At 42.2% G+C, this 17,579-nt stretch overlaps 1 protein-coding gene across 1 annotated transcript; it reads left to right on the top strand.

Annotated features, from left to right (window-relative positions):
• The first annotated feature begins 7,002 nt into the window (after positions 1-7,002).
• Positions 7,003-14,242, top strand: LOC139385826 (homeobox protein meis3-like). The gene is made up of 13 exons (XM_071131075.1): positions 7,003-7,234; positions 7,628-7,726; positions 10,852-10,991; positions 11,195-11,369; positions 11,543-11,593; positions 11,746-11,796; positions 11,994-12,143; positions 12,364-12,472; positions 12,711-12,856; positions 13,026-13,102; positions 13,452-13,510; positions 13,690-13,776; positions 14,052-14,242. Exons 2-13 carry the CDS (start codon positions 7,715-7,717, stop codon positions 14,240-14,242), a joined length of 1,248 nt encoding a protein of 415 aa, XP_070987176.1. The 5' UTR covers positions 7,003-7,234; positions 7,628-7,714.
• The last annotated feature ends 3,337 nt before the right edge of the window (positions 14,243-17,579 follow it).

Raw genomic sequence — 17,579 nt, 5'->3', positions numbered from 1 at the left:
TTGTGTTGTGACAAGGTATGGGGGTATACAGAAGATAACCCTATTTGGTAAAAGACAAAGTCCATTATATGGCAAGAACAGCTCAAATAAGCAAAGAGAAATGACAGTCCATCATTACTTTAAGACATGAAAGTCAGTCAATACGGAAAATTTCAAGAACTTTTAAAGTTTCTTCAAGTGAAATTGCAAAAACCATCAAGCGCTATGATGAAACTGTCTCTCATGAGGACCGCCACAGGAATGGAAGACACAGAGTTACCTCTGCTGCAAAGGATACGTTCATTAGAGTTACCAACCTCAGAAATTACAGCCTAAATAAATGCTTCACTGAGTTCAAGTAACAGACACATCTCAATATCAACTGTTCAGAGAAGACTGTGTGAAACAGGCCTTCATGGTCGAATTGATGCAAAGAAACTACTACTAAAGGACACCAATAATAAGAAGGGACTTGCTTGGGCCAAGAAACTCCAGCAATGGACATTAGACCGGTGGAAATTTGTCCTTTGGTCTGGAGTCCACATTTGAGATTTTTGGTTCCAACCGCTGTGTCTTTGTGAGATTTGGTTGGGCTATCATTTGTTTTTCAACAAGACAATGACCCAACACACCTACAGGCTGTGTAAGGCTATTTTAGCAAGAAGCAGTGTTGGAGTGTTGCATCAGATGACCTGGCCTCCACAATCACCTGACCTCAACCCAACTGAGATGGTTTGGGATGAGTCGAACCGCAGAGGAAAGGAAAAGCAGCCAACAAGTGCTCAGCATATGTGGGAACTCCTTCAAGACTGTTGGAAAAGCATTTCAGGTGAAGCTGGTTGAGAGAATGCCAACAGTGTGCAAAGCTCTCATCAAGGCAAAGGGTGGCTATTTGAAGAATCTCAAATATAAAATATATTTAGATTTGTTTAACACTTTTTTGGTTACTACATGATTCCATATGTGTTATTTTATAGTTGTGATGTCTTCACTTTTATTCTACAAAATAGAAAATAGTAGAAAATAGTAAAAATAAAGAAAAACCCTTGAAAGAGTAGGTGTTCAAAAACTTTTGATCGGTAGTGTGTAGATTTATTAATTTGCAAAAAAAAAAACTATTTTTTTTGCTTTGTCATTATGGGTTATTGTGTAGATTGATGAGGGGGGGGGGACGACAATTTCATCAGTTTTAGAATAAGGCTGTAACCTAACAAAATGTGGAAAAAGTCAAGGGGTCTGAATACTTTCCGAATGCACTGTATGTGGGTACATGTGCTATCTACGTGAAGGCCACGCAGTAGAAATCATGACTATATGGACCGCTGAGGTTTTGCATTGCCATGGATGTAGAGGGAGGGAGTGAGTCCAGCTAGAGATAGGCCTAGTGTTAATAATGAGGTAATGCTGATTGTTTCTGCCTCTGGATACAGCAGGAGTGTATTTATTTGTGCACATCGCAGTAAACTTTTTATTTTGGAAAAGATTTTCCAATAGAAACAAATGTAGGTTAGTCCCTCCCCGTTTCGGCCCGTTTGCTTCCATTTGGTTCCTAGTGAATACGCCACAGTAGACCAGGAGATCTCCCAATGGGCTGGCTGATGTGATGTACAGGTCCAGTAGGGGCGGAGGGTTTGCACAATGTCAATAAGAAACATTTAATCAATGTAATGTGTTGGCAAATTTTAATCAGTCTAGCAGAAAATTGTGATATTTGGTTTAAAAACAATTCTCAAATGACTTATATCCAGAAAACACAAAAATAGACACACAGATGAACATGGATATGCAAACAGGTACACATATACACCCAAGCACATACTCACACACACCTTTTTCATCATATCCTGCTGTTGTTTCCTGCTCAGCCTCTCTATGCTCTTTAGCCTTGGGCAATGTCTGCAGTAAGGCCTAGCTTTGAATCACGAGCACCTTGACATTGACCCCCCCCCCCCCACAAATGCACAGCAGCAGCTGCTCCAACCCTGACAGGGCCTGACAAACAACTGCAGCAGCCTTGCAATATAGGCTACTCAGAACTACTCCTTTTAACAACCTCTCCCTACACTGAAAATATTGTATATAGTGTGACGTCCTTAGTACACCAGCATCCTTGTCAAAAGATTCCGACCCCTAATTGCATAGGACTTAAGCCTTGTTCACACTGCAGGCATTAATGCTCAAATCAGTTTTGTTTTTCAAATCCATTTTGGAATACTGACTGTCCAAACAGCAAGTTACAAGTGACCAAATTGGATTGGTGTGTGGTTCAGACAGCAGTCATTTGCTGACATGGCTACACTAGTCGTCATAGTAACGACGGGTGTCTGCGCAGTGGTGTGGGTTGATTGGTGGTGGTGCTCACTAAGAAGTTATGTAGCAAGCTAAGGTGACAACAATGCTTACCATGGATGTTTCCCAGTTGCTCAGCATGTTCAAAATCATAGTGTAAGAACACTTTTTTAAAGCCTCAAAGGATAAGATGATCTTTGAAAGTGAGTTATTTTTGGCTAGCCACAGCAGTCAACTAGCTAGCTAGCCACAGCAGTCAAGTAGCTAGCTAGCCACAGCAGTCAACGAGCTAGCTAGATAGCTGTTTAACTTTCTAGCACATTAACAAATTTGTTTGGAAACCATTAACAAGCTAGTTAGTTACCACATGTTCTTGTCAAACTGTCAACAGAGTAGCTAGCAAGCAACAAAATATGCCATTGTAAAGTCTAAAAACCACTTGAGGGCAAATAAATCAGATTTGACTGTTCATGGTCAGGAAGTCACATGGCCAGGAATCAGATTTGTATCTGATTTCAAACTACTTACTAAGGTGGTTTTAAATGTGTATTGAAATATCCAATTCCATGTGCTTTTTGGCTGTTCAGACTGCAGGAAAAAGAACAGATTTGATTCAGAATTTGCAACAACAACAAAAATTGATTTAAAATCAAATCAAATTGGTTACATACACATACTTAGCAGATGTTATTGCGGGTATAGCGAAATGCTTGTGTTCCTAGCTCCAAAAGTGCAGTAATATCTAATAGAGATCGACCAATTATGATTTGTCAACGCCGATACGATTATTGGAGGACCAAAAAAAGTAAAGTAAAATGTATTTGTAATAATGACAATTACAACAATACTGAATGAACACTTATTTTAACTTCATATAATACATCAATAAAATCAATTTAGCCTCAAATAAATTATGAATTATGTTCAATTTGGTTTAAATAATGCAAAAACAAAGTGTTGGAGAAGAAAGTAAAAGTGCAATATGTGCAAGAAATGTAAGAAAGCTAACGTTTAAGTTCCTTGCTCAAAACATGAGAACATATGAAAGCTGGTGGTTCCTTTTAACATGAGTCTTCAATATTCCCAGGTAAGAAGTTTTAGGTTGTAGTTATTATAGGAATTATAGGACTATTTCTATCTATGCCATTTGTATTTCATATGCCTTTGACTATTGGATGTTCTTATAGGCAGGCACTTTAGTATTGCCAGTGTAACAGTATAGCTTCCGTTTCTCTCCTCGCTCCTACCTGGGCTCGAACCAGGAACACAACGTCAACAGCCACCGTCGAAGCAGCGTTACCCATGCAGAGCAAGGGGAACAACTACTCCAAGTCTCAGAGCGAGTGACGTTTGAAACGCTATTAGCGCCCTCCCCGTTAACTAGCTAGCCATTTCACATCACATCGTTACACCAGCCTAATCTCGGGAGTTGATAGGCTTGAAGTCATAAACAGTGCAGAGCTGCTGGCAAAACACACGAAAGTGCAGTTTGAATGAATGCTTATGAGCCTGCTGGTGCCTACCATCGCTCAGTCAGTGCTCTATCAAATCATAGACTTAATTATAACATAATAACACACAGAAATGCGAGCCTTAGGTCATTAATATGGTCGAATCCGGAAACTATCATCTCGAAAACAAGACGTTTATTCTTTCAGTGAAATACGGAACCGTTCCGTATTTTATCTAACGGGTGGCATCCATCAATCGAAATATTCCTGTTACATTGCACAACCTTCAATGTTATGTCATAATTACGTAAAATTCTGGCAAATTAGTTCACAATGAGCCAGGCGGCCCAAACTGTTGCATATACCCTGACTCTGCGTGCAATGAACGCAAGAGGAGTGACACAATTTCACCTGGTTAATATTGCCTGCTAACCTGGAATTCTTTTACCTAAATATGCAGGTTTTAAAATATATACTTCTGTGTATTGATTTTAAGAAAGGCATTGGTGTTTATGGTTAGGTACACGTTGGAGCAATGACAGTCTTTTTTCGCGAACACACACTGCATCGATTATATGCAACGCAGGACACGCTAGATAAACTAGTAATATCATCAACCATGTGTAGTTATAACTAGCGATTATGATTGATTAAGTTTAATGCTAGCTAGCAACTTACCTTGGCTTCTTACTGCATTCGCGTAACAGGCGGGCTCCTTGTGAGGCAGGTGGTTAGAGCGTTGGACCAGTTAACCGTAAGGTTGCAAGAATGAATCCCTGAGCTGACAAGGTAAAAATCTGTCATTCTGCCCCTGAACAAGGCAGTTAACCCACCGTTCCTAGGCCGTCATTGAAAATAAGAATATGTTCTTAACTGACTTGCCTGGTTAAATAAAGATGAAATAAAGGTGTAAAAAATAATAATACAGATTTCCGATTGTTATGAAAACTGGAAATCGGCCCTAATTAATCGGCCAATCCGATTAATCGGTCAACCTCTAATATCTAACGATACACACAAATCTAAAAGTAAAATATATATATATATATATATATATATATATATATATATATATATATATATATATATATAAATATTAGGATGAGCAATGTTGGAGGGGCATTGACTAAAATACAGTAGAATAGAATACAGTATATACACATGAAATGAGTAAAGCAGTATGGAAACGTTATTAAAGTGACTAGTGTTCCATTATTAAAGTGGCCAGTGTTCCATTATTAAAGTGACCAGTGATTCCATGTCTAGGTACACAGGCCAGCAGCCTCTGAGGTGCAGGGTTGAGTAACCGGGTGGTAGCTGGCCAGTGACGGGAGTCCCTTCAAACTGCCAGTGCTGAAGAGGTGCTAGGCTGAGGCTATAAAGGGGCAATCTGCATCCATTGTTTGACTTTTAAATGAATGATATATAGGCTGCCCATTGATTCTTGAAGAATATATGTTAGAAATGTCTCATGTCCTGAGTTCAATTGTCGTACTCCAACAGAACCCAAAATACATAGGGTGGCCGTTTTGTTGTGGTTTCCCCCTTTAAGTCCTGAGGCTTTACTTCTAAAGTCACTGCATTGGTGTCAAAAATGGGATGACATGGACTTCATTGAAGCACAAGGGTGTGCTCCCACAAGGGACATTGTCTAGTGGTGCATCCCAACAACACCAGCAACCTCATCAATATGTTTGGATCTTGCACAATAATGGCTTGGATGTTGGACTGACAAAGATAAGGGCATAGGGCACAAGTCCCAGTCTACCCCCGAATTTGCTGCAGTTGGCTACTATGCACAAGTAATCTCTTCATGAAGCCCTACACACAATATTGAAACACGCACCATACATGCATCGATTACATTTATGTTTGTAAAATGTTGCCTATTAAATGTATACATTTATTTTAACCCATGATGACAAACATAAAACAATCAGAATATAAATTGAAATGGATGTATCCCTGTCAATCAATTAGAAATATCCTATTAAGCCGTGTAGTTAGTGACTTTTCCTGTCCGTTCACATGTTTCATTGATGCTATGGATTCAATGTTAGTTGGGTCTAAAGGCTATGATCATCGCTATTGTGAATTAACCTCCCGCGGTGTTAAAAGGCCGCAGATTGGTTGATGTTACGGCGCTCGCTGGCTGCACCCTAAGTCATGCCCTAAGCCGCCCGCGGTGAAGCCTTGCCCCGGCCCATGTGCCTGCAACCGCGCTGCGGATTGAAGTTCGGCCGCCTGTTGGTCCCTCGCCGCGGGAGAGGGGAAAGAGAACCGTTTTGAATAATTATTATATAACTTTATAGTAATTTACAACACAAGACGAGGTCCACGGAGCTGTGAAAGTTTCCCCTCCAGTTAAAACGAGAAAAAACTATTTTTAGAAGGATAGCCTGTTTTTTACACATCTTCTGAACAATAAAATGGCCTGCTGTTCCAAGCAAAGTGGGGACATTAGGGCACTGTAATGGAGAAGACATATCAATTACACTGATTCAACAAAACAAAAACCCACTACTATAGTCATCATCAGCCAATAAATGTATTGCCATAGGCCTATCCTATTGAAAACTATTTATGACCTGATTTGTCATCATACAATAATGTTATCATGCGTAAAAACGATAGGACATTTAATAGCCTATTCTATAATTACTTTTATGATACCAAAATGCACTGTGGGGGGTTGTTCCAGGGTTGTTAAATTAACCTGGCTATACAGAAATGTATCAGAATTCTGAATTGTGCGGCCAATAACCAACATGGTAATATAGCCTATCAGAAAGAATCATCAGCATTTTCTGTGAACTGTACTTAATTTGACATGCTACTCAAAACAACAAATGCAGTTACTGAGAGTTGGGATACCGCAGATGCTTGAGGCGAGTGTTGGAAACAATACGGACATTATTTTCAGTAGGAATAACGATTGTATGGCGCCCATTAATAAATGCGCGCACTATCCTGCAGAGTATGGAATATAAAGACGACGAGATAATATGAAGAAAATGCTGTGCTCGCGCTCAAATCTTGGAGTTATCAGATATTAACTTGTCATGGCTTAGCAACGGTGAAAGGGAGCGAATAAACTGTGCCAATGCATGCTATGTGAGTGTAGAGCGTGCCATTGGAATAAAACGAGGGGATCCTGGGTATGTAATGCGCGAGTGTGTGTGATAAGAAGGTGGGGGTTAGAGACCCCGTCGTGTTTTGACCCCCCAAACAACTCCCAACCACCATCTCTCCCCTCGCCGTCTCTGCCTCTCTCAATGTTTAAAGCAACATCGCCCATGTCGCTGTGAAAATTTCCAGCCTGTCGCGACAGCCCATGGACAGCGAGAACGGCCAAAAAGGACGCAATTTCTCCTCACCAAGCATCTCGCCTGCGAGCCGGACCCAAAGACATAACGTGCGGACCCACCAGCGCGCTCTCGAAACCGAAGCCAATGCAGGATACCATGAGCACCGCCTGAGAGTGACTATAACCTACACGTCAAATCTAGGTTTCGGTGGGATATTTTATGAAATCATATTTTTCTAAAATAGTGTACTGTATTTCTATAATCTTTGATGCCTATATGTGAAATAGCCTAATGGTTTATATGCTCTTATTCGTGATAGCATCGCTTTTATGGTCGTGCACCTCTAAGTTTGGATCATAAAGCTGCTTGATTGCAATAAAAGTAACGATTCGATTCACTTCGGAATTACATGTAGTGTATTGTAGCCCATAGTAGCCTCGGCTATTGCTATAGCCTAATCACGGTACACTCAGGGTCAGCTGTTGTTTTTTATTAACCAAACCCCTTCTTAATTAATAATGATGAGATTAAAGGTTTGATTCTACAACTGTTATAATTTCACCTCTATTAGTATATTAAAGAGCGCATTATTTTCATCAGATAATCTGTATACAGGAGGCAGAACGCCTGCGCTGGACAGCCGGTCTGGTCTCATCCTTCCCAGAGTAGGATTGGCTTCCGTGTCGCATGGATAAGAGGGTATGATGGCTGTTTACTCTATTCAACTGCATACTTTACACTCACTCATCATTTGTAGTGTCACGGTAGTGCGTATCCTTCTCTCCAGATAATAATCTTGCTAGTTTGGTTATTATGTAGAATTTTGCCTCTTTGCTGCGTTTTGATGTAGCGCCCCTCGCTGCCTGTCTCGCCTCCATCCCTGTCCTCCCTCGCGTAGGCCAAAGCTCCCAGCTATACAGGGCCAATGAAGGCAGCAGCAATATGTCAAGGAGTTCACATCAATCTATCAGAAGGAATAACCTTATTGACATAATTGTGCATGCTCTGAATATTCCTTAATAGACTGACCTGACCTAAATCATTAGGGTCGTGTCGACATAATGTCAAGCAGCCTAATTTGACATGTGGAAACATCCTATACATTTCACATATATTATCTTGCTTATACATTTGCTGTTCATTTGTCTTTATATTTCAATATAGGGTCACGTATAAATGAGCAAGTGTCAGAATGATACTATTCTCATTACTTTGCAAGAGGTTTAGGACTATAAACATATAGCTTTTATATAGGGTGTACAACGTCTCCCTTGATAGCCATAGTTTTCTGGATTTCAATATGTATAGTGAAATATTTGAAATATAGGTTCTTTAAAAGTGAAAATGTGTATTTCCTGCAGCAATTAACAGTCGATTATAGGGCCAATAAAATCAATGGCTGTGAAAGTGGAAAGACATGATATGTCTATATACAGTATGATGTGTAGTGAGTGTAGGTCGAGGAAAAAGAGAGACAGGGAGAGGCAGACCAAGTCGCTAAGTAGGTCAACTCGTTTGCTACAGTGAGTCCACCGCTCGCAGATCTCGTTGCTATGTGCACTATGCAGTCAGTGGCCACTCTTTTCCATTCCTAAAGATAATTGCCATAGTAGGCTACTCCTGACATTGTATCACACACACAACACACACACACGTAACACACCCACCCACACAGCAATAACCTGCTGAATACCAAAGGCTGCAGACAGACATAGGGTACCATCTTTTTTGAATAACTAGTCAAACTCCCATAGAGTGAACTGTTGCACTTTTCTGTATGTAATTACAATTTTAAAAAGATAATAGGTCAGATGAAATTTAGGATACTTGTTATCTGTGTTTTAATAAGACGTTCGGCTTGCAGTTGAGTGAGGAAATGAAGAAATGTTGTCATCGGCTTCGGGTCGTGCAAATCAAATAAACTTTTCCGGATAGGATTTTTCGGTTTACTGTAATTAGGCCTACAGATGACAATTACGCAAGCGCTTTTTATTAGCATTTTACATTTGCTTTTCGTTATATTAGTGTAATCCTGTTAAGAATGTAGTACTTTACGCAAATTAAAGTCAACAAAACAGGTACTTTCTTTGTCCAATTTGATTACAATTCAGACATAGGCTACTTTAGTTCACTGAAACAAGGTCAAGAAAGTGTGTCAGTCAATTATCCATAATTAGCCTAATTCCGGTTATATGCAGCAATGGGAAGTGAATTTGATAAATTATATATGTTGTCCCATGCACTGTAAAATATACAGCGTATCCCACTTTTTACAATTGGCGACACTAGTCTGTCATTTGAGCATGTGGCTATTCAATAACGGAAAGAAAAAGCATCGGTTTGGAAACCTGCAGACCATTCTGTTTTCACATAACCATTTACGAGTATTAGGCCTACATGTATGCTAAATGGAAAACTATTCTCACAAACTCTATCACTTTTGATTGAAATAAGCAGGGTGTTGGGACAACATGGCATACGAATTTTAATTTACGTTCCCATTGTTGCTTTTTATTTTGAACATAGGCTACTCGAATGAAATACATTGTATTTGTCTGAATAATGAAACTGTGGAATGGATTTGGAAATATAGACCTATAGTCGAATGTTTGCAAACTTTGTTTTTGCCAATGGAAAGTGATTTGTATGTATTGAATATTGAATATATTGGACATTGCAAGTTCAAACAAGTATTTGTATAGTTTAATCAAACAGTTTTATTACTTAAAACAACTGCAATAACAAAATATGAAGGAAGCGCATGCTGCAATGTTATCCATCCACTGGTATGTGGTTAATTGTTAGCATTAATATTTCTAATATATGTCATAGCCTATGTGGTAAAACATATGTTCAACTGAATTGCTGAAAAAAATGAACGATATTGCCTATGCCTATATATTGTTTAGCGAACTAAGCTCTCTCTTTGAACTATCCTGATTACGATGAGAATTGCAGTAAATTATACTCGTATTAACACTGTAAGTATTTCTCACATATGAAGCCCTTCTCTCAGCCTCATGCCTTTTAGGAACATTTGAAGAATTAATCTTCTTGATTTTGGTGCTTTGATCAGATGACGCACAGCCGCTACAGTCGCACTGTAATCAGAGAGCTCCTGAGTACACAAAGGCGCGGAATCTGATAGTGGTGATTGTGTTAATAGCGAGTATTCATAAAACAAAAGGTGGCACGACAAAACCGCAGAGCAGGTGCACGCTGTGATCACGCAGCCATATGGGACTATGATTGGCCATGCTTTAATCCAGGAGAAAACCACTGGCTTTTGCTGAAAAGCCTTGGAGACTGAAGTCAGCTACAGTTGAACACACATCAGCTCTGTAATGTTGAGAGAGATATGAGACTGACAGCGAGATAGAGAGCATAGGCTCATGTTTATGTATGAATCTCTGTGTGTTTGTTTATCTCATGTCAATTGTCCCAGGGTGGATGTAGCTTTTCCCTCTGAAAAACTGCTCAGCAAGGAGCCTCTAGTCAGTGTTTATGAAGGAGGAGAGAAAATTAGATACAGCTTCGAAGTGATCTGCTTCCATATTCACAGGGGGCCTCATCTCCTAATTTCTCTCTCTCTCTCTCTCTCTCTCTCTCTCTCTCTCTCTCTCTCTCTCTCTCTCTCTCTCTCTCTCTTTCATTCTTGATCTTACTCACACACACACACACACACACACACACAAGCCACACACACAAACTTTCTCTACTTCTCTCCACAACTCCTAGGTGTAAAACCAAAACAACACAATACAGATACTTGAAATACACCCCAACACACGTTGAATATGTTATCTCTCCCCCCTGTTCCTCAGTATGAAGACCTGGTGCACTACTCAGGGTCAGAGGGCATGCCCGTGGGGGGGTATGGAGAGGTCATGAGGTCACTGCCCCCCCCTCACTATGGCCACACTGTGCCAGATTCCCTCAAACACCACAGGGACCAGATCTATGGGTGAGCAGAAAATAACTATTTCAGTCCAGAGTGTGTGTTTGTTTCATTCTAACAGTATGCAGGTATATTTACTATCAGTGTGCTCTGGGCCTATATGCATTTTCCTGGATGTGTGTGTATGTATTGTGTACATGCATGTGTGTGAGGTGTGTGTGTGTGCGTGTGCATAATGTGATAACACTGTGTGTGTTCTGTGTGCACAGACATCCCCTGTTTCCACTTCTGGCCCTGGTGTTTGAGAAGTGCGAGCTGGCCACCTGCTCCCCGCGGGATGTCACAGCCCTCTCAGTGCCACCCCACCTCCAAGGCCTGACCAATCACAGTGATGTATGCTCCTCAGACTCCTTCAACGATGACATCGCAGCCTTCGCCAAACAGGTGAGTTACAGCCCTCCGAGCCGGCAGTGATTCATGATTGGATTTTAGATTAGAAGTTTAATAGTCACATGTACAGGGTTGCAGGTGCAATTACAGGGTACAGGGGAAATCTTAAACTCTGAGCTCCAACCGTTATCCAAATGACCGTGGACACCGTTCCTTGTGTGTCTCAGATTCGCTCAGAGAAGCCCATTTTTTCAACAAATCCTGAACTGGACAACCTGGTATGAAAATAAATACAAATGAATATATTGTAACAGCAAAAGAACCAAATGCTCATAACCTACATGTATCGACACACACAGTAATTTAGAGATTGATTAAGAATAACTCAAACGCATTGTGTTCATAGCTACCAATCTGTTCTTGTCCTCAGATGATCCAGGCCATTCAGGTACTACGTTTCCACCTGTTGGAGCTAGAAAAGGTGTGCTTCTTCACTCATCTAAAATCTATTCTCTCTCTCTCTGTCTCTGTCTCCTCTTACCCTTTATGGTTCAGACTAGTGACTGCTGAAAGCAGGCAAACCAAACATGATCAGCCATCATACACCTAAACCATTACAGTACTCTGCTATTTCCTGACAGCATCTCTTCTCCCTCTTCTTCATCTTATATTCTCCAGGTTCATGACCTGTGTGATAACTTCTGCAATCGCTACATTACCTGCCTGAAGGGCAAGATGCCCACAGACCTGATTTTGGATGACCGGGAGGGCGGGTCCAAGTCTGACGTGGAGGACTTCACTGGCTCCTGCACCAGTCTGTCAGAGCAGGTAGGCGACACCTGAATGATGAAAAATGAGCTCAAAAGTCTCAGATTTCTCAGTATATCTCTCTCAATATGTCTCTGAAAAAGACATTGATGAAGCCCTATTGGGCAAAATACTTGTCACTAAAGAGGGAATAAATGTTAATTTCTTTTGCTACATTCTCACATCTTTTCCTGTTAATCTCAATATGTTTCTCTCTCTTTCCTTCCCTCGCTCTCTGTAGAATCAGTCGTGGTTGCGGGACCCAGATGACTGTGCGTCCACTCCACTAGGGACCCCTGGCATGTCATGTGGCCTGCCTTCACACAGCACAGACAACTGCAGCGATACGGGTACCTCTAACACACTAACTCATACACACACCTGCACAAACATACACTCATCTTTACAATCACTTATGCTGACAACATAATCGACATACACACATAAACCTGACATCAATTAGACATGTTAACACACACACACACACACACACACACACACACACACACACACACACACACACACACACACACACACACACACACACGCGTACTGTGCTAATGCCATATCTCTATTGTCCTCTGGCAGGGGATGGTTTGGATGGGGGCGTGGCCTCCCCCAGTACGGGAGAGGAGGACGAGACGGACCGAGACAGAAGGAACAACAAGAAGAGGGGAATTTTCCCCAAACTGGCAACCAACATCATGAGGGCATGGCTCTTCCAGCATTTATCGGTGAGAAAAGAGAGACAGTAGAAATAATAGTGAGAAGAATGACAGATAGAAGCAGAGAAAAGCAGTAGAGGGGAGCCGAGAGAAGAGGGAGCGGATGAAAGGAGGAAGGGGACATCGTACAGGGTAATGCATAATCCATAATGCCGTTGTTCTGAATGTCCCTTCGCAGCACCCATACCCCTCGGAGGAGCAGAAGAAGCAGCTGGCACAGGACACAGGACTGACCATCCTGCAGGTCAACAACTGGTCAGTACCCCCCTGATCAATAACCAATGATCAGCTTGTGTGTTTTCCTACTGTACTGTGTCCCTCGTCGCTCGGTCCTTAGCGTGACCTTCACTGACCCCATCAATACTGATCAATCCATTATCACCCAGAGATCCATACGCCCTCTGTTCTAAATGTGGCTTGACGGTGAACCATGAAAGAGTTTAAGTGGTTGAAAAGTGAAAGGTTAATATCCTACGCGTTAGTCTTTTTTTCCATTAACTGGTGTTCTCTGCTTCTCCCAACTCTCATTCTATTCCATCCTCCTTCTCTTTGTGTTCTCTGCTTCTATTCTCCCGCTTTTTCGTATCCCCTTTTTCCTCCCCAGGTTTATCAATGCAAGACGGAGAATAGTACAGCCCATGATTGACCAGTCAAATCGCTCAGGTAATAATACCATGTTATTATCACCGTATTCCCGCTCTAATGTATTGTTACTGATGTAGCTATACATTCCTAGGTTGTATGAATGCTATCGGTGTGTATTTTGAGTGAATATGTGTATAGCTGATCTATATGGACATTCAGGCTAGGTGAATGATGTGGGTGTGTGTTTGGTTGACCAGGTCAAAGCGGTCCTTACAGCCCAGAGGGAGCAGCACTGGGGGGCTACGGACTGGACGGCCAAGCCCACCTGGCTCTCAGGGCAGCAGGTAAGAGACAGAGATAAGGACGACTGGGCCATGTTCATTTAGGCAACAAAGAGAATAAAACGGACTCCTTTCAGTTTTTCCGTTTTAAAAGGTTTCAATATGGTGAACTAGTGTTTTAGGGTCATGCCAGGTGGGCATGACCCTAGTGTTTACCAAAACACTCGGTGCACACTCGGTGGTATATACTCTCTCTCTCTCTCTCTCTCTCTCTCTCTCTCTCTCTCTCTCTCTCTCTCTCTCTCTCTCTCTCTCTCTCTCTCTCTCTCTCACCGCAGGTCTTCAGGGGATGCCGTCTCTTCCAGCAGAGTACCCCGGGGCCCTGCTGTCCCAGTCTGGCTACCCCCACGCCGGCCCAACCCTGCACCCCTACCCCGGCCCCCACCCCGCCATGCTGCTGCACCCGTCGCCCCACCCCCACCCCGCCGATCCCCTTATAGGCCAGGGCCTGGACATACACGCCCATTAACTGAGAAGGAAGGGTGTGAAGGAGAGGGGAGAGAGGAGAGGGGAGAGAGGGGCCATCCTGGGGGAGATGGGGGCTCACACACCCGCCACATGCTAACTACGACAGCATGGCGCAGTCCAAATGTTTACATTCCCTGACCTCCACATAGTCACTCAACCCACTCAACCCACTGTCTGCAACATTCATACACTGCCCTTAACATACCACCGCTGGCCCCTCTTATACCATCAATAACATACTTACATTCCATCTCACAGAAGTAGACAGACATACACCATACTGAGCCCTTGAGTGTGAGCCAAACCCTCTTCAGGGTGGAAGAGGCGAACGTCCTCAGCCGCTTCCCTCTCTACATACTCTATGCTGACAGTGAGCTGTCTGACTCCCAGGATAGCGCCCCCTCTAGGAGCATAGAGGAACACCCCACACGGACCACTGATCAGCCAACTTGCCTCTCTCTCCCACCTGGCCTACTGGCCAACCAAGCGGAAAGACAGAAGGACACATGTCGGACACACAGTTCCCGGTCTGCCTGTGTCACCTTAACCTCTATAACCCTCAACGCCCCTCCTCCCAGCCTTATGACCTCACACAGCCCAGGCTTGAAGTGTTGTGATTGGACAGGATGCCAGTGATGCACTCTGACCCCTCTCCACCTTATTTAATTTAATTTGAGTTTTTTTAGATCTATTTTTGTATTTATGTGTGTGTCAGACAGACGCGACCTCACAAAAGTCCTGTGAACAGCGATCTTCCAGGGCGTCACTCTGCATGACTCGAATACAATATGAATGAGCTCAATTTGTCTCTCTCAGTACCTTGGTTTGTTTAAATACGTTTGGAATGAGTTGATCACTTACCTCCTTAAGATCCTGTCAGACATGAATAGTGGGGTTTACTGTGGGATCCACATCATAGGTCAAACAGTGAACGTACGCACACACACACACCCACCCACCCACCCACCCACCCACCCACCCACCCACACACACACACACACACACACACACACACACACACACACACACACACACACACACACACACACACACACACACACACACACACACACACACACACACACACACGATCCTGTCGAACCATTTCATGGTCCATGTTGTCTGCCATTGGGTTTAAGGAGGACAGCCAAAGGACTTTACACATGCTGCATCTTCCTCAGTCCCGTATGGGTCTGATCAAATAATTTATTTCCAAATGTTAATGATGATAATTGATGATAATGATGTTACAGTTATGATTATACTTATAGTATTAAAAGCTTTCTTTTGTAAAAATGTGTGAATGACTTATTCTTTGAGTTTGCCCTCTAATTATTTGCAGTAAGTTGTGAAAGGTATACACAGTAGTGAAATACACAAATCGGTAATAGGTCATCTTGAAAATATTCGTATTTTCTTCCTGGTACAATCACATGTTGTCACTATATGCTATTTGGCTCATTTTCAACCGATGTTTGCAGCTGCATTGTATCCCCTTCTCTTGTTTCTCTACTAGCCACGCATCCTCCCTGACCTCTCTCCCCCTCTCCTTTAGTTTAGCTCTTTGTTTGTTTTTTCTCCTCATTTCCACTCAATCTTTCCACATTCCTTTCTCATTCACTTCATACCTCCTCCCATCTGCAGGGCCATGTGCAACAAGGTTCAAATCCAAGCCAAAGTGATTACTCATTAAATGTCAAACACAATTCAAATGCTTTTGGCATGGCCTAAACCCTCCTCCTCCACCCGGCCATCCATTCAATCCCCACCTTACCCCTGTCATGTGATAGATGCAGCCTGCAGCAGGGGTCAGAGTTCATACAAGGGTCAACAGGAAATGGCCTGGCTTTCTGACCCTTAGGGCTGACCCTAAGTCCCATCACTTATTTTCCTGTCCACACACTCATTCGCCTTGTCCATCCTGTCACGCTACCCTCCAGACATGCTAGTCATGTCCCAGCTGTAAATTTTGTCCCCAATCCGTGGACACACAGTTGGTTCATAATCTGTTGCACTGCAGGTCTATTGTTCACATCGAGCTTCCTGACCATATGCAGGAGTTCATTTATGAATGTGTTCATCTTTCTTATTATCTTGACTATGTAAAGTGACTTTGGAGCTTGAAAAGCACTTAAAATAAAATGTACTATTATTATTATTTAAACACTATGGTCCCATAAAGAAAATAATTGACTGTATGATAATCTGAAGGAGATCTCAGAGCCAACAGACAGACAGCAGCAGTGAGATGCTATTCATACTGTTTTCACTTTATGATTGCTTTTGATAGCTAGAGTCCGTAGCCTCACACAAACACAAAATCCATTAGCTAGTGGAAATTGCATTGCATAAATGTGCCAATACTGGGAGAGAGAAGGGAGAGAGAACAGTGTGTACAGCCACAGAGCTCAGTGAGGGAAACATATAGTGTGAAGTCATTATGACAACGAAGTCTATCTTAATAATGAAATAACCTTAAAGTGGAGGAACTCGAAGGCTGGAGTAGGAAGAAATATTATAACACACATTTTGGGGGCATACAGCGTTGTCATTATAACTGAAACCTAACCTAAACCAAATGTCTTCAATATTTGTGACAAAATTGTACAAATATAGTGAATCACAGCATGATTTTGGCAGACGTGTGTTACAGATTATTTGTGTTACATAAATGCTTTGAAGATTTTGTTTTGAGAAAAAAAAAACTATGCATACTCTATATGTATGAATTACGTAGCCATCAGTTCTGAAGGAATGAAAGGGTGCACGAAAAGACGAACAAATAAACTATTGGTAAGAAAATAGAAGTTCAGATGTCTGTGTGTATGTGGTTTGTTTTTAAGCAGGAATGCAAAATGCCGAATGTGTGTGCGCGCACGTGTGTTTGTGGGTGGAGGAGGAGGAGGATCCTCTGGTTTATCATCAATCATTCAATTACACACCTGTCAGAGTTCAGAGAAGGAGGAGAGAGCAGCGCACAGGGAGGAGGAGAAAGAGAAAGCTAGAGGAAAAGTGTCCAACTACAATGCCTCAACAAGGGGAAGCGGTTTGTGGCAACGAATGAAAGAGCAGAATAGGACAAAGGGACAAACAAATAAGAGTGGAGGCCAGAGAGACAGTGACAGACTGAGCAGCTCGGTGACGTGATGCACCATATGGAACGACCATAGTCAGAGCAGACAGGTTAAGGAACGTACGATGACGCTCCACTCACTTTCATAAGCCTTCATTAAAACTCATGCAGGACGCGATAAAAAAAAGGAACCATTTTATCTGTCAGCGGGAGAGAGGAAAACCAGAGTTTGCAGCTCCTACTGTCATTTACCACCGAGTTCAAA

This window comes from Oncorhynchus clarkii, chromosome 27, assembly GCF_045791955.1.
Source record: "Oncorhynchus clarkii lewisi isolate Uvic-CL-2024 chromosome 27, UVic_Ocla_1.0, whole genome shotgun sequence".
Lineage (NCBI taxonomy): Eukaryota > Metazoa > Chordata > Actinopteri > Salmoniformes > Salmonidae > Oncorhynchus > Oncorhynchus clarkii.
The sequence above is the reverse complement of the archived record's forward strand: the minus strand, read 5'-3'. Positions and strand labels throughout refer to the sequence as shown.